This window comes from Phodopus roborovskii, unplaced genomic scaffold (genome assembly GCF_943737965.1).
Source record: "Phodopus roborovskii unplaced genomic scaffold, PHOROB, whole genome shotgun sequence".
Classification (NCBI taxonomy): domain Eukaryota; kingdom Metazoa; phylum Chordata; class Mammalia; order Rodentia; family Cricetidae; genus Phodopus; species Phodopus roborovskii.
Window position 1 is genome coordinate 23417373 of NW_026125052.1, and position 27642 is coordinate 23445014.

Here is a 27642-nt window from a genome sequence, read left to right on the forward strand (position 1 = left end):
TGATATGACTAGTTGCTTAAGTTTCTGCTTTGACTTCCCCTCAGTGATGGACTGGAACCTGGAATCCATAGGCAAAGCAACCCTTTCCTCCCCTATATTGCTCTTTGTCAGAGTATCACAGCAACAACAATAAAACCGGAACATATATCCATCAGGTAGAGCTGTCAAAGGACCAGAGCAGACCTGATAGGATAGGTTGCTCCATGAGGGGGGATGTTGAAGATCATTTGGAAAGGATGTATGAAGAGGAAGCCTATGTATAAAATGGCTCACTCATGCTGCAGATAGAACCGAATGTTCAAGCTGTTCTCACTGAATGAAGGGCCACTGGGTCTCTGCTGGGCCTCCCTTTGAGGACTACTCCAACTCCCCCTCTCCATGAACTGTGTCATTTGTGCCCAGCACACTTCAGTCTTCTCCTTGCTGGCCTTTGCAATATTATTTCCTTTGCATGAGTACTTCCTCCTCTGCACCTATTGCTACTCCTCAAAGCTCTTCCTGGAGACCTTGATGTATACCAAAACCGATATCTTTTTATTGTGTATAGGACTTTCCCTGCTTTATTATGAAAAACTGTATACATCGCTAAAAGTAGAGAGACTAGCACCTACCTTCAACAGCTGCCAAGATTTGACCTCATTGAAGCACAGGTAGAAAGATTGTTATGAGTTCAAGGCCAGCCTACACTAGCTGCTTAGACAGTCCTAGGACAGCTGACCTACAGACCCTGTCTCATACCTCACATTTGCTTTGTTTTTCCGCACATTTTATGCTAAACTACACTGAAGGAACCTTCATCATTTTGTCCTTTGTACCCCAGAATGCCTCTGAGAGAACATGGCCCTCACAGTCCCTGTTCTCATTGTCACACCTGGAAAAATTAGGCTGTCCTTTGGCCTTATTTACTGCCTGTTTTATAGTTAAGCATCCCCATTGGCTTCAGATTGCCACTTTATGAGCAACTTGTCTGAATCAAAATCTGAGCAAGATGCAAGCACTGCATTTGATCTTCATCTTTTATGTCCTTTTTAATCTAAAGCATGCCTCTCTTTGCTTTTGAGCCATGACATTGACTTCTGGCAGAAAGCAGGTCAGTTGTCCTGTAGAATGTTCCACATTCTGGGTTTATCTGCTTCCTTCCTTGTGGTGTCTTTGAACTTCTTTCTCTGTTCTTTCCTGTTCCTTTTGTTCTCAATTGGCCGCTTAAGACACTTACTGTGCCCTCCTGCTTTTTGTCTCTATCACATACCTTGTATGATAATGTCAGCGGCCTAAAAGATGCAACCAGGGCTCGCCCCACTTTGTACCTCCTGTATGATGTTGAGCACATTGTGTATACACAAAAATATTTTAAATGTATAGCCCTCTTGGATCCAAAATATGAACTTAATGTATTCTTAGTACATTATTGGAATATACTTTGTGTATTCTTAATCTGAAGAAATTTACATTAGGGATTAAGTTGCCAGAGAACTGGCCTCCATAATGTAGGTCACTGTTTCTTGGTTTGCACTGAAAGAATTACTTAAAGTGGTACATTCTCCTAGCTGAAGATTCTTAGAATTTGGAACATCATAAAACACTTGAAAAGAAATTTCCAAGTCCCTGGCATTCTTTCTGGGTCCATACAGAAGTGATTTTAGAAATCAGCTGGGCGGCGCTTTCAGCATGAAAACTAGGTCACTAATCATTTTTCTGATCAGAAGAACTCAACTCTGCTTAGTAGTTCTGAAACCAAACAGTTGACTATAAAAACACTGTCACGTGTTTGCTTTGTTGTTGATAACTAACTGCAATCTGAGCCTTAATAACTAGAAAGGAGTAGAAGAAACTTCAAAAGGTTGCATGATAAATGTTTTTGACAATGTGTCAGCTGAACATTAAACAGGATCTTTGTAAATCCTCTCATTCTAAGTGGTTTAAATGGAAAGTTTTAAACTTCTTCCCTCATAAGTATGGGCTCCAGATATCCCAGAATCCTAAGGTTAAAAAAAGAACAACCTTTTCTTAGCATACATGATTTGCATCCCCTGTGTTAATGTGGGCATGGGAAGCAAGCCCACCTAAGGCTCTCTGCCTTCCCACCTCAAGTATTTCTCTTCGTCTAAGCATGTGCCATACTACACTGAAACAGCTTCCTCTGTAACCTGAAATGGCATGTATGCAAAGCCATAGAAACATTAATGATTAAGTATAAAAATAATACACCTCCCTTAGTGCTGTTCCCCTGATCATCTCACAGTGAGTGTACTGCCGGTCCTCACATTGATAGAATGACTACCAGTAGGACTAGGTCGTATGAATGCTTTTGGTTGTCATGTCAACAGTCATAGAAAGCCATACACATGGGAGGGAAAAAGCCTTCCATTGTTGTGTATGTTCCCTCTCAAAACACTAAACACACACACACACACACACACACACACACACACACACACACACACACAGTGTGGGAAAGGCACTGGATTGGGAATAGAAAGAGCACAGCTAACCTTGCAGAGAACAAGCATCAGAAATCACTGGAAACAGAACCAGGTTAAAGAGGAGGAAGTTAGCTGATAACGGGAGCATATGAGGAATGAAAGGACAGCCATCCAAAACAAAAACAAAGATGTGTGGCCATCAAAGAATAAGAATACCAAGGTTGAACTCACTACCAGGGTATCTCATAGTCCACCCATATAATACATAAAACAACTGGGCAGCAAGGAAGACCAGCCTGCCAGTGAACTCATGATAGGATGCAGTAGGATGCAGCAGTGATTGACTCTTAGAATATGAGAAGAAAGACACGCTGATGCCTGTTAACTTAAAACCAGAAGAGATTTCACTGTTGACTCTTGAGGGCACAGTCTGGGTGATCAGAACACACCACCATTTTATTATTTTCTTAATGGACGTGTGCTCCTGCGTGTGAGAGTGTATGCACATGCTATAGCCTGTATCAGTCCCTGTCTTCAGCCCTGTTTGAAGTAAGATCACCTGTTCAGTACCACACACATAGGCTAGCTGGCCCATGAGCTTCCTGGGATTCTCCTGTCTCAATCTCCCATCTCCCCACAGGAGCACTGGAATTACAAAAATGCCACCACACCCGACTTTATGTGGCTTCTGGGTATTCAAAGTCATATCCTCGTGTTTGTCCAATAAGCCCTCTACCCACCGAGCTATTTCCCCAACCACAAAACTATTTTCAATGAAAAGGCACTTGGTCTTTACAGGTTCGTATTACCAGCACAAAACCGCTACTATAGTGTTAATAACAATTTACCAAGCATCTCAGAGATCGCTGTAAAGATCGGAGGAGAAAGTTGTTCCCCTATGAAGCACAGTTGGAAATGAAGGGGAAGTAGACAGAGTCACAATAGAAGTGGATATAGGGACTTAATGAGAAACCTGAGCTTTCCTGAATCCAGATTTGAAATGTTTCATGGGAAAAAAAAAAAAAAAATCTTGAATGAGGGGATTTGAGGTTGAATGTGTGAATGGTTAACATTGTAAAAAACAAATGACATTGAAATGAGTGGCTGATGGGTCCACTCCCTTCCCCAGGCTTGTGCAAAGGAGTGCTAGCATGTAAGGATCTAACATTTTTAATGATTTGCACTCGGTTCTGCTAGACTGAACTCAAGTGTGCGTGGTTAACACACTAGCCAGAGGAGGAAAATTCTCTTAAACTCCTGGAAATTCCCAAGCTGTGGTTCTTAAACTTGATCCTGGTTTTCTACCACCCGAGATAAGAACTTGTTCACACGAGAGACTGACTAAAAAGGAGGGGAGGGCAGATGTGCTGTGAACTTCCCGGCTAGAAATAAACGGGCCACTGTAAGAGACTTGAGGTCTGGCTGTTGGATGGTCAGCTGTGTGGCAGGGAGCATTAATGAGGTGCACTGGGGGATTCCAGCTTCCTTAGATCATCAAAGTCTTGGAATAACATGATGTCTTTTCCTGGAACCTCCGTGCAGACCAGGAAACACTTAGCTTTTTTGAAAGTACATTCTTAGAGGAAATCCTTTAGGAATTTTAAAGGACTGAAAATAGATGTGAGAAAGAAATGGGAAAAATGAAACTTTTCTTGTTCTTTCAAGAAAACACCCTTCTTTTTTTCACATTGTCCGTCATTGTCCGTAGTGGTTTTGTTTTGATGTCGACTCAGAAGCCTAGCTAGTTCACACTCAAATGCTGTTTCTCATACAAATGGCTTATTGTAACAACACTGAAGATTTTGCCTGAAAGGAAATTTGATTTATGTGCAAAGTAGCATATGTGTTGGATTGAAATCCCCAACGATCCCCTTTGCTTCACACCAGTATCACAAGGCAGGCTGATTACGAAAGGTTTCAGAAGATGGTTTCTTGGAATGCAGGAGTGTGGAACCAATGCCTGAATGTCACCATGATGGGAAAAACGATGCCAAGCGCTGGGGATGGGTCAGTGGTCCCTGCAGGAGCTCTCGCTTGCTGTAGATCTGCCCCTCCATCCCTCACCACTGAATGGTTCATTCACTCATCCTGGGTAGCAATGAATGAAGTGACACATCAGAAGAAATCTTGAGTGGAATTTCTGCTGGCCAAGACTTGTTCCTTTTGTACCTAGATGTGGCCTGTTAAAAACTAATCATAAAGCAGGAGCTATTGTAGCCTCTATCAACAGTGGAAACATCCCATAAAAATGGCACACTCTGTCATCATGCCATCTTTAGTAGCTCTAGATATGTGTCTCCCTACGTGAGTGACAGGCCTCGGCCTTCTTTGTTTGTCCTGGTTGTTTGAGGTGCTATTTAATTAAAAATAAAAGTAAAGAAATAAGTCAAGTGCAAACTTAGGACTTTTACTTGTATTTTATCTTAGCCTGAAGTTAGCAGTGCTAGAAAGACAAATATCATTTCTGTATTAATTTATGTGTCAAAGAAAGCCTACTCATAGGAGATCTTATTGGCACCATTTATAACTGAATTGGAGTGGAAACAAATGTGGACATCATTAAACAGGAAACTAAGCTGAAATGAAAGTTGCCCTTAGTCCACCTTTGTAACCAGGGTGTCATGTCTGTCTAATGAGTCAAAACTAAAGGAGGGTGTTTACAGACTTTTTTAATATTTATTTTATATGTATTAGTATTTTGCCTGCATGTATGCCCATATGAGGATGTCAGGTCTCCTACAACTGAAGTTACAGACAGTTTTAAGTGTGATGTAGGTGCTGAGAATTGAACCCAGGTCCCCTAGAAGAGCAACCAGTGCTCTTAAACGCCGAGCTGTCTCTCCAGCCCCCAGTTTACAGACTTTTAAGACAAACTCTAAAAATTATCTTACGCATTTCAAAAGGAAAATAGACCATTATTATTAAAAACTAAACTCTAAATTTCATTGTATACAAGTTTGTTGTGCGCTCATAGGGACAAAGTGTGGCCTAAAGTGACAGAAGCTGTGTCTCTGCTGTGGCATTTTTTCTTCTAGCCCCCTTACATTAAGTGTGTGGGACACCCTCGTTATGTATGTGTAGAACATATTATGTCATTCACTGTTTTCTTCTGGAACATATCCTTTGTTCCCTACCACAAAACACCAGAAAGCCCAGAACAACCCAGCTCTCTGCCAGACTGACTGCACAGTATTCAAAAGCAGATACAATTAGCAAGAAGAACTGGCTTTTCCAAAATAGGAGAAGTTGACATAGCAGCACTGAACAGTTTGCAGAATAAAAACTGAAATGTTCAAAGTCAGGATTGGTTTCATATTTTTTACCTAAAGGGACATTCTATTCTTCAATTTCTTGGGAATAAGCTAAAAGTTTGTATGTATGTATGTGGGTGTATAAACAAGTGTGTGTGTGTGTGTGTGTGTGTGTGTGTGTGTGTGTGTATGTGTGTGTTGCATCTAATTGTTTTCAAAATAGAAATCACAACTTAAAGCCTACTGGTTGTACATTCTGAGTTGTGGTCATTTTCCCCAGTCTTTATGTCAAAATCTGAGGTTTCAATTCAAACAACATAATTATTTTAGAATATAAATCCGGGAACAGTTGCCAACAGAAACTATCATTTTCCTTTCATGCACTACAATTTAATTGAGAAAGTAGAATATTTTGGTTACTTTTCGGTTTTTACACTGATTTTTAAAAGATAATAAAAGTCATTTCTAGACACAACTTTAAGAAGATAGTATTTTCATTTTTGAACTATGAGGAAGTTTCAAGGTTTTGAAAGCAAGTGTAATTTGAATTCTATCTTGATAATAATGATAAAATATGGCAGACTGAATAGTCTCACTGTGTGGAATCTGGAGACAAGATGAGATCTGATTTTGCTCCCCTGGAACCGTGTGTCTCCCTTGGAAACATTCTTTCATTTGACTTTCATTTCCGTCTCCACTGCCTCCTGCCCCTCCAGATTCTCGGGTTCTTTGGCCTCCTCTTCCCATCTCTGCCTGGCCTGCTTTGTGGCCATCAAAAGTGCAGGTTTTAGAATCTTCCTCAATTTACTCACTTCCCGAGAGTGTCCCCTGCTCAGGGCTCTGTAAAGTTCTCTACACTGTTCAGACCCAGCTCTGCAAGCTATCTGTCAGCTCAGAGGGCTGCACCTATGCCAACCAAGCTACACATTGACTCCTCTGCAGTCCAGAGGCTGAGACTACAGCATCAAGGCATCTGCTGACTGGGTGCCTGGTAAGAGCCTGACTCCAGGCTCAGAGCAGGCTGTCTTTGACTAGCCCCTTTTCTTGGGGTGCTGATCCCAATCAGTATGGCATACAAGCACACAGAGCTATAGCCATGCTAGTTGTCCAAAGCCCCTTGTTTGACATCTGAGGAGTTCAAACTGATACCATTGCCTTAGGTATTAGGATTTCAACATATACATTGGTTGGATATAAATATTAATATCACAGCTCCACTAGCCCTTTAAAATCAGCATTAAAGCCATACTGCCCCAACACTTCTGACTTACTGTGTCCAGTCCTCATCTGTCATTGTCAAAACCTTGAGATACCTCAGTCCCTCTTCTCCCAAAGCCCCCATTCATGACTGTACCACCTGAGTCCACTTCCCGTAATGACTACGCCCACTCAAGGCCTCCTTGTAGTTGACTTTCCATCTGAAGTAGCTTTCTTCCTTAACCCTTTGCTTTTGTTGGGACAATGAGTCCCTCTGAATTCAAGAGAAAAACAAAAGTGGGTATGAAATACTGTCACAAAGCAAAGAAACAAAGTGGCTTCTGGCCTTGGCATTTGGAGGTAGCAAGTGATGGTGAAGAGAGACCCAGGGAAATGGTGAGGATAGGAGACCAGAAAAGGACAGAAGGAGGTAGCGTGCAAAGTGTGGAGCCTGCTAGTGAAGGGGAGGGGCAGCTAGGAGCAAGGAAACACGTTTTTGTCTAAGACAATGGAATAAAACTAAAAAAATACTTGACTATGGCAGGCACAGGACAGCATATTATTGGAATAACTGTTATGTAAGTGTGTGTGTGTGTGTGTGTGTGTGTGTGTGTGTGTGTGTGTGTAGAGATGGCTATGCATATTACAAGATATGCAGACATGGATAGAGTCTCTAATTCAAAACACAAAACTACCACTGGTTAAATGGGCTGTATTGAGGACTACCAGAAGCCCTGATGGTCAAGGCAGACGTTCTCGGGGAATAGAATCCCACCATTTATGAGTCAGTTCCCTTCAGATGTGATTTGCAACTCACCTGTGCCAGGCAATGAGCTGGCCAGGCCCGGAGCCTGCAGAAGTGACCGAGAACCCACAGCTGCAGTCATCTGCAGCCTCACAAGTACGTGTGCATTAGTTCTCCTCAGCACTAGGTGAGGAAGAACCAGAAAGGTCCGGTGAGCTCTGCCCTGAGTTTCAGAACAGAGTAGGTGGAATAAAGAGAAGCAAAACAAGGCTCAAAGGAGAAAGAGGCAACAGAGCACAGCCCGGGTGTTAAATTTGAAGTTAGAGAAACATTATTGCCAGCCCAGTGCCTCACTGCTGGCCACATGAACTTGAGCACACAGAGCCCCTGATCTCCTCTTTAACAAAGAATCAGGAAAGAAATACATAATACATCCTCACCCTGTCTTAGCTTGTTACTGATGGTTCCAGCACAAACCCACACAGGTGCTTCCTCCATGCCGCTAGTCCAAGGCCCTTTTATGCTGCACTGAAGTGCACTGAAGAGCTCAAGCCACATTTCAGGGGTGATGGAGAGTGGCTCCAAATTTCCACAGGAGACAGCATCATTGGATTTGGGTTTCATTTGATCTCTGACTGCAGTGGGAAGACTTAGCAAGGAGCAGAGAGCTGGAAAGAAATGTATGCATGGATTCTCTCCCCATGGGTGGTCATTGCTCTCCACCATCATGCTGTTTTTACTGAGAGCTATCACACGCAAAAGAATGCTACATAACTGACAAGAATAGGAACAACAATAGGCATCCATCTTTTTGGAAACAGACCACAATAGTATAAAAAGAGATAAGAACTCGAGATTTCCAAACTCACTCCCAGACCTGGTCAGATAGTAGTTTTATAGTGTTTAATATCAGAGAGCCCCTAAAGCATGTAAGCTCATATTATTCTCTAAATTAAAAGTTCTTAGCATGAGGTCTACCCTCAAACAGGTTTCCAACAGTGCCTAAAATCAGAAAGAAAACCATAAACATTATTAGATGCTGCTCAGAGAAGAGCCAACCCCCAAACTATTGTCTGTGTGTGAGAGAGAGAGAGAGAAAGAGAGAGAGAGAGATTGACCCTGTATTGAAATTTGTCTGTTTCAGTTTATTTTGTTGTTTGTTGTTTTGGTTTTTTCGGTTTGTTTGGGGTCTTCTGTTTTGTTTTTTGAGATGGGGTTTCCCTTTGTAGCCATGGCTGTCCTGGAATGTTGGTTTTAACACAGTGTCTCACTATGTCTACCAGGCCAATCTTAAACTTATGATCCTCTTGCTCCAACATCCTGGGTGCTACAATTACAGTGGGGTGCCACCTTGCCTTGTACATTGAATTTTAATGAACCCTGACTTAGACGTTATGCCTGAACCTGTGGCACTTGGATATGCATAGGCATTTTAGACTTACGTCCCAGGCTGAGCTCCAGGGTTTCTCCCATCTCTTAGAGCAGATTGTGCAGACTCCTTGGAGGTCATTTTCCTCATACTCTGCATCTAACCCCTCAGGGCCGTCACCTCTACCTTCAGAGTCTGCCAGGAGCCCAGCATTTCATTCACCGCTTCCATTCCCCACCGACACCATTCCCCACCACTCTTTCCCAGTACGCCGAGTGGTCCTGACCAGCCTCTCTGTGTCTGCCTTGCCCTTGTCTAGACTGTGACAAAAGTAGTGCTTGCTCACAGCCCTCCATCAATTTCCCTTCTCCCCAGCAGCTTCCCATCTCTATGGACCACACCTCATCACCGACCTGTGACACTCCACATAGCCTGATACCTTGTTTTCCCAACTCTGATCTATCTCCATGGTAACCTGTGTGATTTCCCCAAGGCCTTCATACATGCAATGTGGTCTGCCTGGAAGGAAGGCTTTCCTGACTATTTATGTGGCCTGCACTCTTCCCTGAAGCAAATATATGCTCAGATGACCCTTCTTGAGCCATCTGTTTTAAAATTGTAATCTTTTCCCCCAGAATTGCCCCTCCTCTGCTATATCTTTCTCTTGCACTGACCAGGGATATGTATTACACTCATTGCTTGCTCACTCCCCCACCATTATAATGTAGGTATAGGGAATTAGGAGGGCCTTTTTGTTTCTCTTCTCATAACGTGTAGGGACCCTATCACAATCTCAGCACAATGCAGAAATACTGACTGTATGAAGTTCATTTTGAGACTGTTGGCTGTCATTGTTATTACCACCCCATGCTTTCTGTTCACTAATTTTTTGTGTATTATTTCTATGATACAGGATTGTAGGTGGAGTTTCTTGACAGCTGCTCCCAAATAGCCATTCAAAGACGTATTATTAATTACAAATGCTCAGCTGATAGGTCAGGCTGGTTACTAGCTAACTCTTAATTCTAAACTAACCCATATTTCTTGCCTACCCTCTGCCTCATCACTGTACCTTCTTTCAACAAGGTATGTTCATTCTACTTCCTTCTCAACTCCCGAGACTCCACCCTTCTTCCAAGCATTCTCTCTTCCATGAAGATCCTGCTATTGGCCAATCAACTTTTTATTAACAATGAGAGCAACCACTTTCACAGTGTACAGAAGGATTATTCCACAGCACAGGATTATCCTCATGGATTCTGCATCTTTTCTAGTTTACTTTTTACTTGAAATGGTAACTGACAAATTGATAATTGTAGACTTTTGTGGCTTCTACCTTCACCATAATGACCTGGAATCTGCTTCTGAAGTTACTTGGCAACTGAACTGCCACCTCTGTCCACGTCTTACAGGTTCTTCAAATTCTACACTACCCTTTGAGCTGCTGTGGAGATTCCTTTCAGTTTGCCATGGGTTTATAATTATAATTTGATAGCACAATATCTATAGATTCTAACTCATCATTGTTTGATGATAAGACTGATTTAACTAACAATAACTTCATCTTTTGTTACATGGTTGTAGCCCTATGCTACAAATATGAGACATTTTAATAATAATTGACACTTGCTAATTTGTCTATTTTATACACTAGGACTTCTTTTCCTTGGCTTTTTGCTATTTTGTCTCAAACTTGCAGCAATCCTCCTGCCTCAGTCTGCTGATTGCTGGGTTTGTAGTCATGTGCCACCACAATCAGCTGCGTTTGCAGATTTTTATTCTAGCATGCAAAATCTGGGCTTGTTTGCTGAAAATCTAAAGCAACAGTAATCAACCACTAGCTGAGGCCTTGCTAATACCAGTTCATGTGGTAAAGCTATCTTTTCAAGTACACTAATTTTTGATGTTGCTGTATTTCTCTTACACTGTTTCAGGCTTTACAAGATGAACTAGAAATCCGCTCTAATCAGGTGCGAAGTGTGGAGAAGAAGTTACAACACAAAGAACTGGAGGCGCAGGAACAGGTAGGTCCTCTTGGGCCGGGCTGGTCCTCAGTGTGTCGGCTATGCTTCTCTTGCTTTGAGAACAGAGTGCCCCACTGGGTCATCAGAAACAAGGGCAAGCATTACCCCAAGTAGCCATGACCAGTCAGGACTCACCAACTGATGGTGGAGTTACGCAAGGAAGGGAAAGAAAACAAAGAAGCAGAGAAATAGATGTTGGGTGGACAGCCAACAGTGTCTTATATGCCACCATTTAAAAATAAGTGAACATATATTCTAATTTCTCTTCAGATTGTATAAAACCACATAAAATAAATGGACATTATTTAATTAAAAGGCATAAATCATGTTTTCTTTTCAGTTTTAATGACCTCTTTCTTTCCATTCTTTTAATAAAATAAGCTGACTATGACAATAGCTAATGACCTATTTTATTTTCAAATGACAGGCTTATTTTTACTCAACTCTTAGTTTTAATGAATTATAGCAAGTGGCAATTCAGACACTTTAAAAGCTTTAACAGTGGACCAACAGAGAATGAGTGTTACTGAGATCCTGGGTGATTCATTGTCCTTAGCCATTGGGTATAGTCTTCCCACCACTCCCTCGGTGTCCCAGTACACTACGCACATCCCCCCAGGAGTGTTGCCAGATATGGATACCTCAGCTGTGTTGGTAGAATTCAGTATAGGATCTCAGGGCAGGTCATTTCGACTTTTGAAAACCGTAAGGGTTCCGGTCTGGTCATGGAGGCTCTGTTCGTCTCTGGAGATACTGACAGAGGCCCTTAGGACAGGGTGTGGGACAAAATGGTGCTGAGCTTAACAGTTGCTGCACTGTGCAGCTGCCGGGTCTGTCGCCCCCCCCACTCCCCCACCCCCACCCCCACCCCCCCCACCCCCGCTCTACAGCTTGTCTCAGGACTGCTGTAACAGACTCAACAACCAAAAGGTTTGTAACTGGGTTCATTTGATCAGCTTTTCCTCTTGGGGATCGTGTTCTTAATGACAAGCTAAGAGCATTTGCCCCAGCACTAAGTTCCAGATTTTCTCTTTGTTCCCTGAAAGTTTTACAGCTGTATGATTTACATTCAAGAAGGTGATCTATTCTGAGTTAATTTTTATATGAAGATATTGGACTTGAAAAGTAAAAACTTACTGTGTTGACTTGATTCCTGTAACTGCTAGCCAGGCCATGAAGTATTCCCTGTAGAATCCATTGCACATACATAGTTCTGTTTCCACAGATACATATGCATATATTTATAGATTGTGTGTTATATAGTATCCATGTCATACAGTTGAAAACAGTAGAAATATTCTGACTACAAAGCAAAAAAATACTCATACTTCCCAAATGTCTACAAGGGGACAGGCAGTGTGCAAGAAGCAGTTAATCCTCTCTGTGGCCATAGAAAGGCAGCATTGGCCATCTTTGTTTTACAGATGGCCACATAAGACCACGCCTAGCAGAGGTGTATCAGACACAAGGCCATCTGGATCTAGACCTTCTTCCTATGGTGACTTTAAGGTTCATTTCTAGTTAGTATAAGAAAGGAAGAAACAAACTGGTGCCAGTTTAAATCGTAGGCTACTAAGGATGGCAAGAAAGTAACCCTGAAGTTCTAAATGCCTGTGGCAGTAGCTAATCCCATTGACCTTTTACAGGCAGAGAAAGGAAATGAGCACAGGACAGATTTGGCCACAGATGAAAACACATCATTAGGTGGAAGTGTGGTGGCATGCAGGTCCAAGAGGTATGGGTCTAATTGTCACAGAAGATCACCTGAGCACCATCCTCTATCCAGGACACTTGTAACTTAAAAGAATTAAAAACAAGCGTTTGAAAAGCAGAAAACTTTCTGGGCTCCCTGGAGGGCTGCAGCTTCTCCATTTTGTGGTAAAATGTGACTTAAGGTAAAACTTTGTTGACACCACTTAAATTCATGGCAAAACTTCACACAGAAAATTCCATAATATGTTGAGAGTTGGGAAATCAAGAAATCCCAAATGAACAATAGGGAAGGATTCAGGAACTACTTTCAGCCTTTTTTTGTTGTTGACTTCTTTTTGATCATCAAAGTTGCTTTCATGTTTGCAGTGACAATAGCTTTTTAGAACACTTCTTACACTAATTCCTGATATCTTCTGTTAGGCTACAGTTTACCAAAGAAACATCAGGAAATACCTGTGAATGAAGCTGAGTGTGCCTTAATCATTGCCACTATGAGCTGTTAGGTTTGCACAAGATCCTAGGATATAACTAGAACAGAAAGGCCAATTGTTTCAACAACAACAACAAAAAAATGAGTAGCACAGAATCTGTACTTAGTAAATAAATAATATTCACCTATAACTTGATTTAACCTTTTATCTAAATTTGACTGATGTCCACCTTTCATGTCAGAAAGGATTGGGACTGCTGTGGTGGTTTCTTAGGGCCTCCATTTATATGGACTTGGGATAACTAAAATGTTGACATTATAATATGCTGTTCCTTGTTAGCGCCCGTCAAAGCAGCTACAGTAACAGTAGCTAGCTCCACATCACCTAGACAAACAACTGAAGGGAATGCAAAACGGCTACTTAGAACTTTCTGCTCTTTTGTGTCAACTAAATATTATTATCCTGATACTAGTTGCATTAAAAAAAAAATCACACTGAAACTGGCAGGATTTCAGAAGACAATTTCCTGGGCTACTTTTTATAACTTACTTGCTTTAAAAAAAAAAAAAAAAAAAAAAAAAGTTTAAACTATCTCTGGTTCTCATTTAAGAAAAATTCCTGTGTTTTGATTTTACAAAAACAAAAACTGAATGAGGCATTTTAAAAGTTATGTTTTTAATTAAAAACAAAAGGCTTCTTCTCATCAGGTCTTGATGGGTGGTACCTTTTCTGTCCACCGCTTGCCTCTGTGCCATTAGCTCATCTCTCTCCTGTGCGGCAGATCAGCAAGCCAGGCAGGAACACACCTCCATCACTGGTCCTTGTGTGCAGATTCAGAGAACTAGGATGAGGCAACAACTAGTCTCCTAAGTTAATCTTATAAAACATAATTCCTGTGATCCCCAAGTAGTAACGAGTGTAGTCCTCTTATATTTGTCCACACTAGGAGTTGTATATGTCCTATTCTAGGTAAGATCTGATAAGAAACCCAGAACCTCAGGAAAGGGAGAGGGATCAGAACTCTGATCAAACTGCCTCCTTGTGAACAGCACAGCCCTGCTGAAAGGCTGTGCCACCCTGATATATGGCCCGGAAGTGGCTGACCCAGGCAAGGCTGGGTATGCTCGGCTTCCTCCCCATGTGCTATTTTCCATCATGGTGACAGAACAGAGCGGATAAATGCTGACTATCGCCTGAGTTCAGGTGCAAATCAGAGTGTTATGGCTACAACCAAAATTCACTTTTGGAACCAAATGTTTTACAATTCACAAGGAGAATAGATGATTTGATCTGGCAAATTATAGAGTAGATAAGAGAAGGGGGGAAAAAAAGCAATAACCTAAACTTTACTCGGTATTTTTAACACTTTATAAATCATATTTCTATAACACTGTCGCTAAACAGAACCAGATTCTGGCCTATACAGTGTGGGTACTAAAACATATGTAATAATCCCCCTGTGTCAGACCGGTGATCTAAAAGTTGAAACCAGGATTAGCTTTTGTATGGATACAATTGATTTTGCCAGTGGCTAGGGAAAGATTTCATTAAGTCTAGTGGTCTCTATTAATATATGGACTTTCTCCTTTTTCATATTTGATTACGTTGATCACTTTGTTCCTCATAAAAATTATTTTAAATAAGTAATTTACTCAAAAACCAACACTTCAGAGACTTCCTAATAAATAACTTACAGTGTTGACCATTTCGTGGAAGAGGTACTTTTTCTTTTCTACTTAATGCTTTGTGTTTTCTCCCTGCCTGGTGCTGAAAATGGAGCCTAGAGCCTCATACACGCTCAGCAAGTGATCTACCACTAAGTCATATCCAAGCCTCATTTTAGTCCTCACAGGCCAGGTATGAGAAGACACCAGAATAAATGAGTTGTAGATCCTGCTGTGAGGGATTTTGAGTCTCACAATACCATGAACCAGGTGTTGATGGAGAGACTTCAGGCAGGGAGTTAGACTGGGGCTTTTTCTTCTCCAAAGCTCTGAGACTCCATCTAAGTCATGGAAAGAACAAAGAGCCCGATGCCATGATGCTTCCTAACATCTTCCTCATCCCTAGGGAGAGTAGAGGGTGAGGATGCAGGCAGGAGAGAATTGGGTTCCCAGTACCCTATGTAGGGGTTGGCCCTAGTGTCGGGGCCATTTTAAGAGCTTAGGTTCCCGGGTGAAACAGCTGCTTCCATGGCCAGTGAGGAAAGGGCTGCCAGCCGCCTGCAGTGAAAAGCTCCTGGCTCCCACCCCGCCACTGCCTTCGGCTACCCCTAGCCTTCTGGGCAGCATTTTTGTAGCCCACTGCTTTAGCTCCTAATCGTGTGTCCAGGTCTAGACTGTACAGACACAGGTGGCCCATAGTTATTTTAAAATACATAGTTTCTAAAAGTCCCTCACCCTTCACACTTCATGAATAAGGCCTAACCACATTGGTTAATTTCAGAGATAATCTAGTGGCCAGAGCCAGTCTCCGTGGTCACTGTGAGCTTAGGTCTGAGGTTGTCCCAGAAACCCCATCAAGACCCAGGAGAGAAAAGCGGGGGGGGGGGGGTTCATAACTAGTGTCATCCACCTGTAAAAGCATTGTGGTTGTAATCCACCCTTGTCACTACTAGTCATGTGATCTTAGTCAAGTCCCTTCCTCTTTGGTAAATTGTTAGTAATACCTTCCCACAGGGCTCTTGGAAACATCAAAACAAGACAGTGTATGTAAAAATACTTTAAACACTATAAAACATGCAGCTGCAGCGTGTGTAATCAGTTATTTGTAGCAGGGAAGGGGCCTCTGGGCTGGGCATTGAATGAACAGAGGAAAGGCATTCTAGCTAGGGAATAGAATGCAAGGAGCTGAGAAGCAGAGCTGCTCTGAAGTGGTCAGGGGATATTAAGTAATGTCTTAGCCAGAGGGTAATATCAGTAAAGAGGAAAACAAGGCCAGAAAACTGGTCTCATTCATTTTGTCCATCAAAAAAAGAAAAGAAGAAAAGCTTTGTTACTGTGTATCTGCTCTTTACTAAGTAGAGGGGGCAGGGGGCAATCGGTGGTCAGTCCCAGACACAGTGCTTGGGAGTTCCAGTCTTTGTCAGGGTACTGTCAGCAGTGGAGACTTTTTTCGGTCAGGGAGTGAGTGCTGCATGGTCTAGTTTATCCTTTGCAAAGATTAGTGAGCAACAGTAGAGAAGAGATCCATTCAGACATTCACACGGCAAGTGGTAAGAGAGAGGTGAAAGACTTGAATTAGATGTTGTCAAAGAGAACAGAGAGGGTAGATAGATTTCCTCTCAAGGACAACGTTGAAGAACACAGATGTGGAAGCAGGAATGAGAAAGGAATGGATCAAAACTGGCAGAGGTTTTTTTTTTTTTTTTTTTTTTTTTAAATGAGGAGATAGTGCACAGTAGACATTACTACAGTTACGGCAAGTGGAAACAAGGAATTACTAACTCCAGAAAGAGCCCCTGGGCTGTGAGCACCTGCTCAGTGGGACTGCGACAGAAACCCACAGCGAGAACATGAGTACCAAGAGGCCATGAGCAGCATGGTCAGGGCCAACTCAAGGACCCAGAAAGTCGATTCAAATGGGAATAGGACGGTAAGAGCAAAGCCAGGAGAATCTAATGTCATAGGAGCAGGAAGGTTGAGCGGGGTCCAAGGAAAGGTGAGGTGCTATGCTGCCTGCCCATTTCCCAGCCTCCAAGATGCCCAGAGACTATCATGCATGGCAGGGAGTCTAGTCAAGCAGGAACGCATTGTCCCATCACAGGCATCTTTAAAGGAGAGACCCACAGAGAGGGAAAACACACAGCCAGTGGTTTTAAAGGCCAGTCTTTCACACACCTAGGCACCCTTGTACTTTATGTAGTGATCATGAGCTGTCCATGCAGATACACAACTCAGGACTTCCCCTCAGCACCATCTTTGACTGGCTAGTGTGCCCTGCACCCTATCAGTCTGTGCCCTGTGAGAAGGGCCTCACCTTCTCGACACCTATGAGCCATATGAATCTCTCTGTGAAGGCTTTGCAGCCTCAACTGACCCTTCCCCTTCCCTCCGTCATCTGCTTTGTAGCGCTCCATCTCCATTGAAGGCTCTCCATCCAACTCCCTTGGTTACTGACTATGCTCTGAGGGCCGGGCTGTGCGCTGGAACTGTGTGAGGGCTGCGTATCAGCACTTAGCCCTGTGCCAGCCCCATCCCACGTAGTGCTCAGTGAGTAGAGTGCAAGAAAGGAAGGTGGGGAGGGGAAGGAGAGGGGTGCCAGGGCAGAGGGGGAGGGCTGGGAAGAGAGAGCAGGCAGATTAACATCACACACCACTTGCTACAGGGAGTCTAAGCCACTGAACTTGGCCTTGGAGATTAACCTCCTAAACTCTTCCCAGGGACTTTCTAGTCATATATTTGTCTAGACTTTTATGAAAATAATACTCCAGGTATTCGTCTGAGGTGGGCATTTCATTTGGCAAGGTCATCCTTGGCTTCTCAGGCTTGGTGGCCCTCAGCTCTTCCCCAGACTATAGCACCTAAAGCGTTGGGAACCCGGGAAAACTAGATAAAGAGAGGTGTCAGCACCCAGATCCACACAGCCCTCCTCTCGGCTCACCTCTTAAGTAGGGCAGGTTTTTCCCTTCGGAGTTTCTCCTAAAGGTGTCAGAAGCTGCAACTGGAGCCAGGGAGCAGCTGCAAGTTCACACATGAGTGGAGGTGTGTGGACGAGAGAAAGGCTAGCCATAGATGATAAAGACAGAGACACAGAATAAAATCAGAAGGAGGGTCAGTCAATACTGAAATGCCACTCCTTTATACCTTAACCAAAAAGGGGGACATGGTACCATGTATATGGAACAAACAGACTTTTCTTCCTTGCTTATTCTAAGGGTTCGGTAACCACACCTTAAATTCAACTTCTTGTTCCCCAGCCTTGAGGATCAGGAGTAGCCACACCTCAGACCATTTCTGTTGTTATTTAGAATAAGACAACCAAACACCCTATTGACTGTAGCCACACCTTTGACCTTTTGGTCTTATAACTAGCTGAGGACAGTTTTGAACTCTCTGTCTTTGTGCCAGGATGGAATGGAGCCATCTTTGTGGGCACTAGCATAAAGGATCTTCTCAGGGACCAATGGGTCAGCAGGTAAAAAAGCACTTGGTGGCCCACCCTAATGATCGGAGTTCAATCCCTCACATTCACAAGGAAAGCAGAGAAGTGACTTCAGGAAGTTGTTCTCTGATTTAACACACACACACACACACACACACACACACACATCTCATGGCAGACTCATACCCATACACACATTGTACATGTGCAAGAATAGGAAATCTATACATTTTAATGTGCTCAGAAGACCAGAGTGAACATCCAGATAGCCCTTCTTGTCTCCAAAGATGAACTGCTCTGTTCTTCCTTCATCCGTCCTGGAGACTTTTAGTGTTAAGAGGCTTTCAGGTGGTACCAGCATGGCATCCCCCACAGTGCCTCATGCCCTTCGGCTTGTTGCACCCCTACAACTGCCAGTACCTGTTTTTCCCAAGGAGTCTGCTTGCCTCCCACAGTGCTCAGTGATCTGCTGGGGAATAACATGGATAGAGCAGACCCCAGATCAATGTGTTCAAAGCTTTTATTTTATAGCATTGCTTATCGTTAAACCACTTGAGTCATCATCAAGGGTAGCCAACAAATCCACGGAGTCCTGGGCAGCCTTAAAGAAGACAGTGCTGAGAAGACAGAAAATCGATTAAGCAATAATCGTGACAATTGTTAAAAGGAAGAATTGGTCTTCTACAGATTTCCAAGCCTTTAATTTCCCCATTTTCCATAATGGATTTTAAGACTTGCCTGCCTTGGCTGCTGTGGGCTAACCCGTCTGCAGTGAACTCTATTTGAAATTACTAACAACTTGAAACTGTGCTTTCTCCCAGAGCACATAATGAAAACAGGAATAGTAATTGCAACAGAAATATAATTCAAAGACTTTTATTGACTTTTCATGTTTAATGGTTATTATTCTGGCTTGTTTCAAGCAATTTTAATAACCACAGTTTATTTACAAAATTCAGACCGAGTCTTTTGTTCCCGTGCCAACAAAATGCATTTGTTCCCAGACAGCTGGCATGATGCATCATCCTAGGGTTTGAGTTGTTATGAAGGATAGAAATGCATTTAATTTTGGCCACGTCTTCTTCTCAAGGAGCTTGTCTACGTGTGTCTGTTTTCTGAAACAAACACTTGAACTCCGTGTCAGGAACAATGTATTTTTATTATAATGCACATCGCCTCATGTTCCTTGTAGAGCAGTTAGTTGGGAGACATTAGTAACAAGGCCAGTCAAGCACTTGTCCCTAAACCCGTCACTAAAACATTCACAACATCACAGCAAGGTCGAGGCGAACTGAGAGCTCTCTTCTGGTGTGAATGTGCCCTGTGTTTGGTCCTTGCTCTCTTGAGAGTCTCTTTGTTTTGAACTTCACTGGACTTATTGTGCTGGGGAGGAGAGAGGAGGCAGAATCCCCAGTGTGCCTGCTGCATGGTTTTAAAGCTGTGCTTTGCTGACATATCGAATGCAAGTATCAGCCAGGCACCCACCACACCATTGCAGCTGTTTGTCCAGAGAGCATTTTCTGCATTGCTGAAGTGGTTCTCTGTCTTTGCAGCAAATGAGATGGATGATGCTCAGGGGGAAAGCCTAGGATATATGGGCTCCAACACAGCACTCAAAGCCAGGCTGTACATGCCTAGGCTGAGGCTCATCTTATGCTCCCCTGATGAAATAATTAACAATATTTTCTCCCCTCCTTCTGTTAATTTTTAAAGACAGTTTATATCTAATTTGAGAACTTTGAAAGGTATCTTTTCTTTTACCCCTCAAATGATTTATCCAAACCAATAAAACTAGACAGCAGAAACAGAACCAAGTTGCTTCTAATTATCACCTTTTAAAATCAATGGGCAAAAATTGTGAAGCATCAAACTTGGTAATGGAATGGAGTCTCCCAAGAGGAGGAAAAGAGCCTGTGTCCTAAGCAGTATCCTTTTCTGGCAGCCCCCAAGTACTGAGTTCCTGGAATGGAGTGAACAGCTGGAAAGAAGAAGTGAAGGGAGAGATAAACACAGAGAGGGTAAAAGAGGGGAGGGGGGAAGCAGCATGGTCCAAGAAAGAGATGTGTAATGACTATTCCCCTGCTGGCACCTTCAGAGGATAGCGCCCAGCATTCAAATATGCCACTAACTCTAGTTTACTCTTCACTTTAGTCCAGCCAAAAAGATCTCCTTTTCCTGTTGAAAAAAAAAAAATGAGAGAGCCATTGGGAGGCAAAGGTGATTGAGGTTGATTATTGGCAAACCGGACAGAGCACCTGTAACTCCAGCTTTGGGGAAATCCAATACTTCTGGCCTCTATGGGCACCTGTACTTACATGCACATAGCCCTCAATAAACACACACACACATATAATTAAAAATAAAACAATATCTTTAATCAGAATAATTCTTAATAGGAAAAATTATTATAAAATTTCAAGCACAGAAGATAACACTGAATTAATTGTGAATAACAGAGCAAGTGTGTGTGCATGTCCATGTGCCTGTACATATGTGTATGTGTTTATATTTGTCTTTATGTTGTGGGGAGAAACCTTCTAACCCTGTTCTCTGTATCTGCATTTATTCTGAATATTTTCTCATTTGAAGTCTGGAATAATTCCAGTTCATTTTCAGAGACTAAGATGATCTGAGACCAGACTCCATTGCTGGAAAGAGCTGGTGGATTTCCAGGCCAGTCATTCCTACTCACAGAGTGTAACCTTTCTGGCATGTGCCCAAAGCATGGGGTTTTACCAAACACTCCCCCTTAGAAAGTTCCAGACTGCATTCCGTGTGGAGGAGACTGTTAAACCATCTGTTCAGCTTCTCATCAACGACTCTAGATGTTGGCAAAGCCCTCTACATGCCAGTCCTGCCTTCGGCTGTGCTCCCAGCCCCCATTCTTCTCTGTCCAGGCAGTCTCGAACCCTCGGACACAAACGCTGCTGAGAGTGGGAGCTCAGTGCCTGCCTCTGTGAACTGCTGATGTCTGATGACCTCTGTTTTTCTCATTTGAGCTGCACAGGTTTTAAGATATATTCTGGATATTACGGATTTGTTAGCTAAGTAAATTACACATGCTCCTAGTTGCTTATCTTTTCATTTTGTATTCAGTGTTTTAGTGTTTGGAGATTATGATGTGTGTGGCTTCTGTGAGGAACTTGAACCTAGTCTTTATGCATGCTCTACACTCTGCCACTAACCTGTATTCTCACCTCCCTCCTTTTGTCTGAGAAGGGTCTTGCTAAATTGCCCAGGTTAGCCTAAAACTTACTCTGTAACTAGGCAGGTCTTGAGTTTGATATCTTCATGCCTCATCCTCATGAGCCCCAGAGTAGCTGGGGTTGTGACACAATGCTCAGCAACCGTCTTTTTCTAGATGACCCACAAATTTACTCGGGAAAGCCATCCCAACCCACGTTATGAAGTGTACAGAGTTCTGTTTTTTTCATTTACCATTAATTATATATCCCATGAGATAAGGGTTATGATAGACTGTATGATTTCCGATGGAAATCTAAATTATAATCTCTGGAATCTGTGGGTATGACAAAAAAGAAAAGACTAAATGATGTAATCAAGGTAACCTTAAAAAGAGATTATCCCAGATTACCCAAGTGGATGCTCAATTCAAACACAAGACTGCTGATTCCAGAGAACTTCGTGTGGCAGAGGCAGAAGAGTGGGTAGTAGGAAGGGCCATGGGGAGAGGTGAAGAACAGGCAGTAGGAGGAAGGGTCAGAGTGTCGAGAAAAGGACCAAACACACAGTTGCATTTTAAAGATGGAGGGGACAGCCTGATGAGCAATGCGTGCAGCTCTAGGAACTGAATTTGCCCAAAAACCTACATGAACATGGAGAAGAGTTCTTTCCAATGGCTCCAAATAAGACCTTGGGCAGGATGCCACCTTCATTTTTATCCTTGTAATACCCATAGCAGAGGAACCAACTGAGCCCCTTAGATGTCTGACCTATAGAACTTTAAGATAACAAATTCATGTCATTTTAAGTAGATGAATATTGGGTCATTTGTTATAAGAGTGATAAAAACTAATATAGGAATGTTACTTTGTTAGTACTATTTCAAAATAGATTGTTATTTCAGGGCCATGGTAGCAGACACCTTTAATCCCAGGCAAATACAGGTGGAACTCTGAGTTTGAGGCCAAGCTGGTCTGCAGAGTGAGTTCCAGGACAGCCAGGGCTGCACAGAGAAACCCTATCTGGGGAGGTTGGGGGGGGGGGGTTAGATAGTTGTTACTATCATTTTTTACTAAGACATACTTCCCACATTTAAGAAAAAAATCTACCTTTATGATGGGGGGGGGTGTTGTCCTTCTGTATATATGTTTCTCTTATTGGTTGATGAATAAAACAGTGTTTGACCTATAGTCAGTAGAGGCAGGAAGATAGGCAGGTCTAGGAGATGAGGAGAATTATGGGAAAGGTAGGCAGGGAGGCACCGGAGAGGGTCACCATGTGGAGACTGGGTGGATAGGATGTGCCAGGCGTTCTCTGGTAAGATGAGGCCATGTAGAAATACATAAATTGGTAATTATGGGTTAATAATTAAGACAGAGCTAGTTAATAAGAAGCCCTAGTCATTGGCCAACAGTTTAATAATGTAGTGTCTGTGTGTTCATTTGGGGGCTGAAGCAGCAGCGGGACAGACGGGAAGGAAAACCAGCAACACCTTTATCAACAATCAGAATTTGCATATACATGTGAATCTGTTTGGAAATATTTTCTCCTTTCTCTCTTGTCTATATGGTGCAGATCCCAAGTACTGAAGAACCCTGCCTGGGTTCCAATCCCACCTCTGACATTCCCACTTACTCTAGACCCTCCAGTGAATTGATTTACTTGTCATTTTCATGTCCCTATCCTGAAAGGATAAGACATGTAGACCAAATCAGTTACTACAGGCACCAGGGCTAGGGGAGCACTAACACGCACCAAACATCACTTGTGGGGGAAGGCTCCTCCCTTCATAGTCTTGATTCTTTTCAGGCATTCCTCTTTCATGTAAATCGTGTCCTAAGACTGAAGATTTTCTTTTTTAGAATCCTGGGATTGCACTGAGTGTATGAATTATTTTAGGATAACATGCCATGTAGAGTCTTCTTGTCTCATACTTCACATCTCTGCATTTCCTGAGCCATTCTTCAGTCTGCTTTGGGCCAGCTGACCTGTTCCTCCAGTGGATGTGTGGTATATTTTGTGTTGTTTATTCCAGCCTGTGTGTGTGTGTGAGAGAGTGTGTGTGTGTGTGAGAGAGAGAGAGAGAGTGTGTGTGTGTGTGTGTGTGTGAGTGTGTGTGTGTCAGAAAATATTTGGAGTTTTTGCAATGTATACAGACAAACAGGTCTATGCTATATAAGCAGAACCAGTCTGCTATAGGTCTAATGAGTTTCACTGTGTTTCTTGGGTTTTCAAAGTAAACAGTTACATTATTCCTAGATAGAGATAAGGCTTTCGTCTTTCTTTCCATTCTATTTTTGTATAGCTGAGACCTGTAGTGTGGCACCAAGTTTATATTTCATCGCAGTAATTTCCTTCCTAAAGGAAAACTTTTTAAGACTTTGTTTATTAAGGCTGGAGATATGGCTCAGTGGCTAAGAGTATTTGCTGATATTCCTGAGGACCCACATATAATTCACAGCACCCACACGGTAGCTCACAACTATCTATAACGTAGTTCCTTGAACCCGACACCTGCTTCTGCCTCCATGGGCACTACACACACAGAGTGCATTAATATACATGCAGGTAAAGTGTCCATACATATAAAATGAAATAATAAAAACTAATATTTTATCTCTTTCTATTTGGGTAGCAGTGTTTTTTATTTTGCCTGCATGTATGTCTATGTACTACATGTGTGCAGTGCCCTTGGGGGGCAGAAGAGAGCACTGGATCCCCTGGAACTGGAGTTACAATCAGTTATGAGCCACACTGTGGGTGCTAGGAAACAAACCCTGATCCTCAGAAAGTGCAGCCAGTGCTCTTAACCTCTGAGCCCCTTCCTAAGTAATTCAATAGCTACCATTTGGAATTAAAAACATCATCTTTGTTATAAATACTTGTAAGCATATTTTCTCATTTCCACTAAAGTAAGACTTCTTTGGGAGCAGAGAATATTATAGTAAGAATAAACACACATATATGGTCTACATGTGTATCATAAATATACTGGTCTCATAGTCAACTTTAGCTATGTAAGAGATGGACACATCATTTCCCACTAGTTGGTAAAGAGCTCCTACCAACTAGATACAGACACTGAAGATGCCACTATGAGTCAATTTCCCAAGCAATTGTATTGAGCATAATCTCTGTCCCCATGGCCTTCACAGTAGCACACAGCTGTGTGTGCTCACCTTCTCTGCTAGTGAGGACACAGCTCTCCATTCCGAGTGACCAGACTTGGCCGACAATCAGATTTATAATTCTGAAGTAAGGTCTACTGGTTAATTGTTAAAGTAGCTCCAATTTTTAAGACCTAAACTGACCTTTTAATATAGATGGCTGGAAATTGACTGTGATAGGTGTGAGAACTGTGCTGGTTAAATGTTTTTGCCTTTTTTTTTTTTTTTTTTTTTTTTTTCCTTTCTATTTGGTACTGGAGAGCAAACCCAGGCACTCTAGCATGCTTCAAACAGTCTTAATGCTGAGATACAACCCAGCCCTGTTGTGGTCAATCATTAGCACACCTTCTTCACAGCTGTGACATTTACGGAAGTCTGAATTAGGGAGAGAAGGTGGGGTCAAGTTGAAGCTTGAAGAGCACATCAAGTGTTATAAACTTGGCACTTTTTTTGGAATTCAGTTTTTAAACAGGTGACACATCATGCTGAAGCAGTTTACAGTTATATATAAGCTCCTGCCACAAATAGAAAACCTCCTGGGAATGTCAGTTATGAGGAATTTTAAAAATTACAACCATCACAAAGCAAACAGACAGTAGCAAGGTGGGTTGTGACCCTGCCTGTTAGAAAGCACTTGGATGACAACCCTGCCGCTGCATTTTGAGATGGACAGAATACAGAAGGTTTTGGATCCTCTTTAGGCATCAGTAACCCTCAAAGGACATGTGCCTCACAAACATTTGCCAGACACCATTATCCTGTTCTAGAAGATGAGTGGAAGAGTGTGGCGTGGAAGAGACTCTTCTGAGGTGAGCTTGCACCGTGCTCTTGACAGGGATGTCCTGGTTTTCTTCCCTATGGAGACCCCCCCCTCCCCATTTCTTTATTGCTGCGCCCTTTGCCTGCTCATCTGCTCTCTGTCCCACTTCCTCTAGCTGTCCATCCTCTCTGCCTTGGTGATGTTACCTACCTCTTTGGACAATTGAACATGGTTTGAATCGTGTTATCCCCCTTAGCCTCAACTCTCATTCACTGTGATGATTAGCACATCCCTATTCCCAAGCCAGACAGACCTCTTTCCCCCTCCCAAGGGCTCCACTGACACCAGTGTTACTGGTACTCAGTCTGGTACTTTAGACTTAAGTTTCATTCCTTTCCACAGTATCTCAGTTTCCATGTAGGCCTGTGTGTGGATGCTTGATGTCATGATACCTTTTTTAAAAGGCAAAGAGACTAGTCAGTACTGTAAGCAACAGTAATAAAGTTAGTCTTACCCTCCTCATGTGATTTTTAAGGAAAACAGATGGAAGGACCATCTGCTTTTCTCCAGAAATGTTTGCCTTGACCCCTGATGAAAACTGGCATTATAGGTCATACTATTAATATCGGAGACCAGTACCTTTATTTTTCAAATGAACTTTCTACCACAATCTACCTCTTGAAATGGTTAAGCATCAGACCTTCCCTGAAGAGTTTGCTAGCAGAAAATGGGTTGAAAAATGTAATCTTGGATATCAGAACAGTCTACAGAAGAGGACCAGATCCTGCTAGGCTGAGCCCTCAGGGCCCAAGAAGAGCATCCCTTGAGAGTTGGCACAGTGCCAGCCTAGCAGAAAGAACCTGTCCAAACCTGTCTTTGTGTGGAAGGATGGCACAGACTCTTACAGGGACTCAGTAATGATGAGGTGAGAGAATAAAAACCCTCCATATTGTTCCAAACACAGAGGAACAGATGATTCTCCAGTCCCACACAGGGCAGATGGGGAAATGGGCCCTGGGTTGCCAAAGGAGCCTCTTCTCCCTCAGATTAGTTAACCCCTGGAATAGTGATTCTAAAACGCTGCATGGAGGCAGGTAGCTTTAGAGTTTTTTCTGCCTTACTCTGTGCCTGTGGTTATGAATTATATAAACAGTTAGGACTACAGAGCTTTCCCAGGTGGAAGACATCAAAATGTAAAAGGAAATGAATGAAGTCCAAGTCGCTGTGGTAAGGTCCCCTGGGTGGGTAGAAAGTCCCCAGCTTAGCCCTGAAGGCTCACTCCCACATGTGTTGTTCTGCGGAACATACTTAAAGCACCCTGGGACATCATCTAAGAACAAGGCATAGGTGTTTCCAGGGCAAAAGGTGGCCATTTAACTGGCGTTGGTTTGTTTGAATGGCGAGCATCCCTCAGAATGCACATAGGGAGGGCCACAGGCCGGCCCCACTCCACAGGGCAAAGCAGCTTTCCTGCTGCACCACCAGCTGGACCAACCGCCAGGCTCCTGTGATAGCACATCTCTGTGTATTTTGTTCTTCTGGGTTCTAGAAGTTTACATTCATTCTATATATACAAACCTTATACTGTGATCTTAATCCTGTCTCCATTTTTAGCTAACTACATGTGAGAAATTTAAAATATGCTTACGCCTAAAATTGTTGAGCACCTAAAATGGCACTGCTACTTTTCAGCCTCTATGAGATGCCTCTCAATAAGCATAGGCATTTGTGCATTTGTGCGAGGAATGTGTTTAAAGCCCATAATAAATTATAGATGTCCAAGTAAAAGGGATATAAGATTATTTTTCCCTTCTAGGACACTACAAAGGGCACAGAGCAATGACCATCCTTGTAACAGACACCAACTCAGAAAGTGCCATTTTATTCCTTCACCCATTCATTGTCCATTGCTGTTGATCTCTTTGGTTCCCTGGACATTTTCCCAAGCTTGTTCAACCATTAGCCTTCTGGACTTCTGGGTTTAAGTACTGTCAGATCAGATTTACATCACGTGTTAAGGCTTGGTGGGTCCATCATTGTCCTCAATTTAAGAAGCATTATAGAGGTCATGACATTGCTACAAAGAAGGTGGCATTAATCCTTCCCCTTATAAAAGGGTGAGCCATGGTGTGCATTACACCAAAGGAACCAGCCCCACCAGCATGGAGCCCAGGGCCAGCAACATGTTCTTTCCCCGTCCTCACTACAGCCTTCCTGGGATGAGTAGCAGAAAACCAGATGTAAACTATTTTTCAAATCCTCCTCTGACTTAGCAT

The 27642-nt window shown here is 42.7% G+C and overlaps 1 protein-coding gene across 1 annotated transcript in view; it reads left to right on the forward strand.

The window, feature by feature from the left end:
- Cep112 (centrosomal protein 112) overlaps positions 1-27642 on the forward strand; it is a 382234-nt gene that overhangs the window by 336574 nt on the left and 18018 nt on the right. The window contains exon 25 of the mRNA XM_051182944.1: positions 10920-11009. Within this exon, the coding sequence (XP_051038901.1) occupies positions 10920-11009 (90 nt within the window). The remainder of the gene's footprint in view (positions 1-10919; positions 11010-27642) is intronic.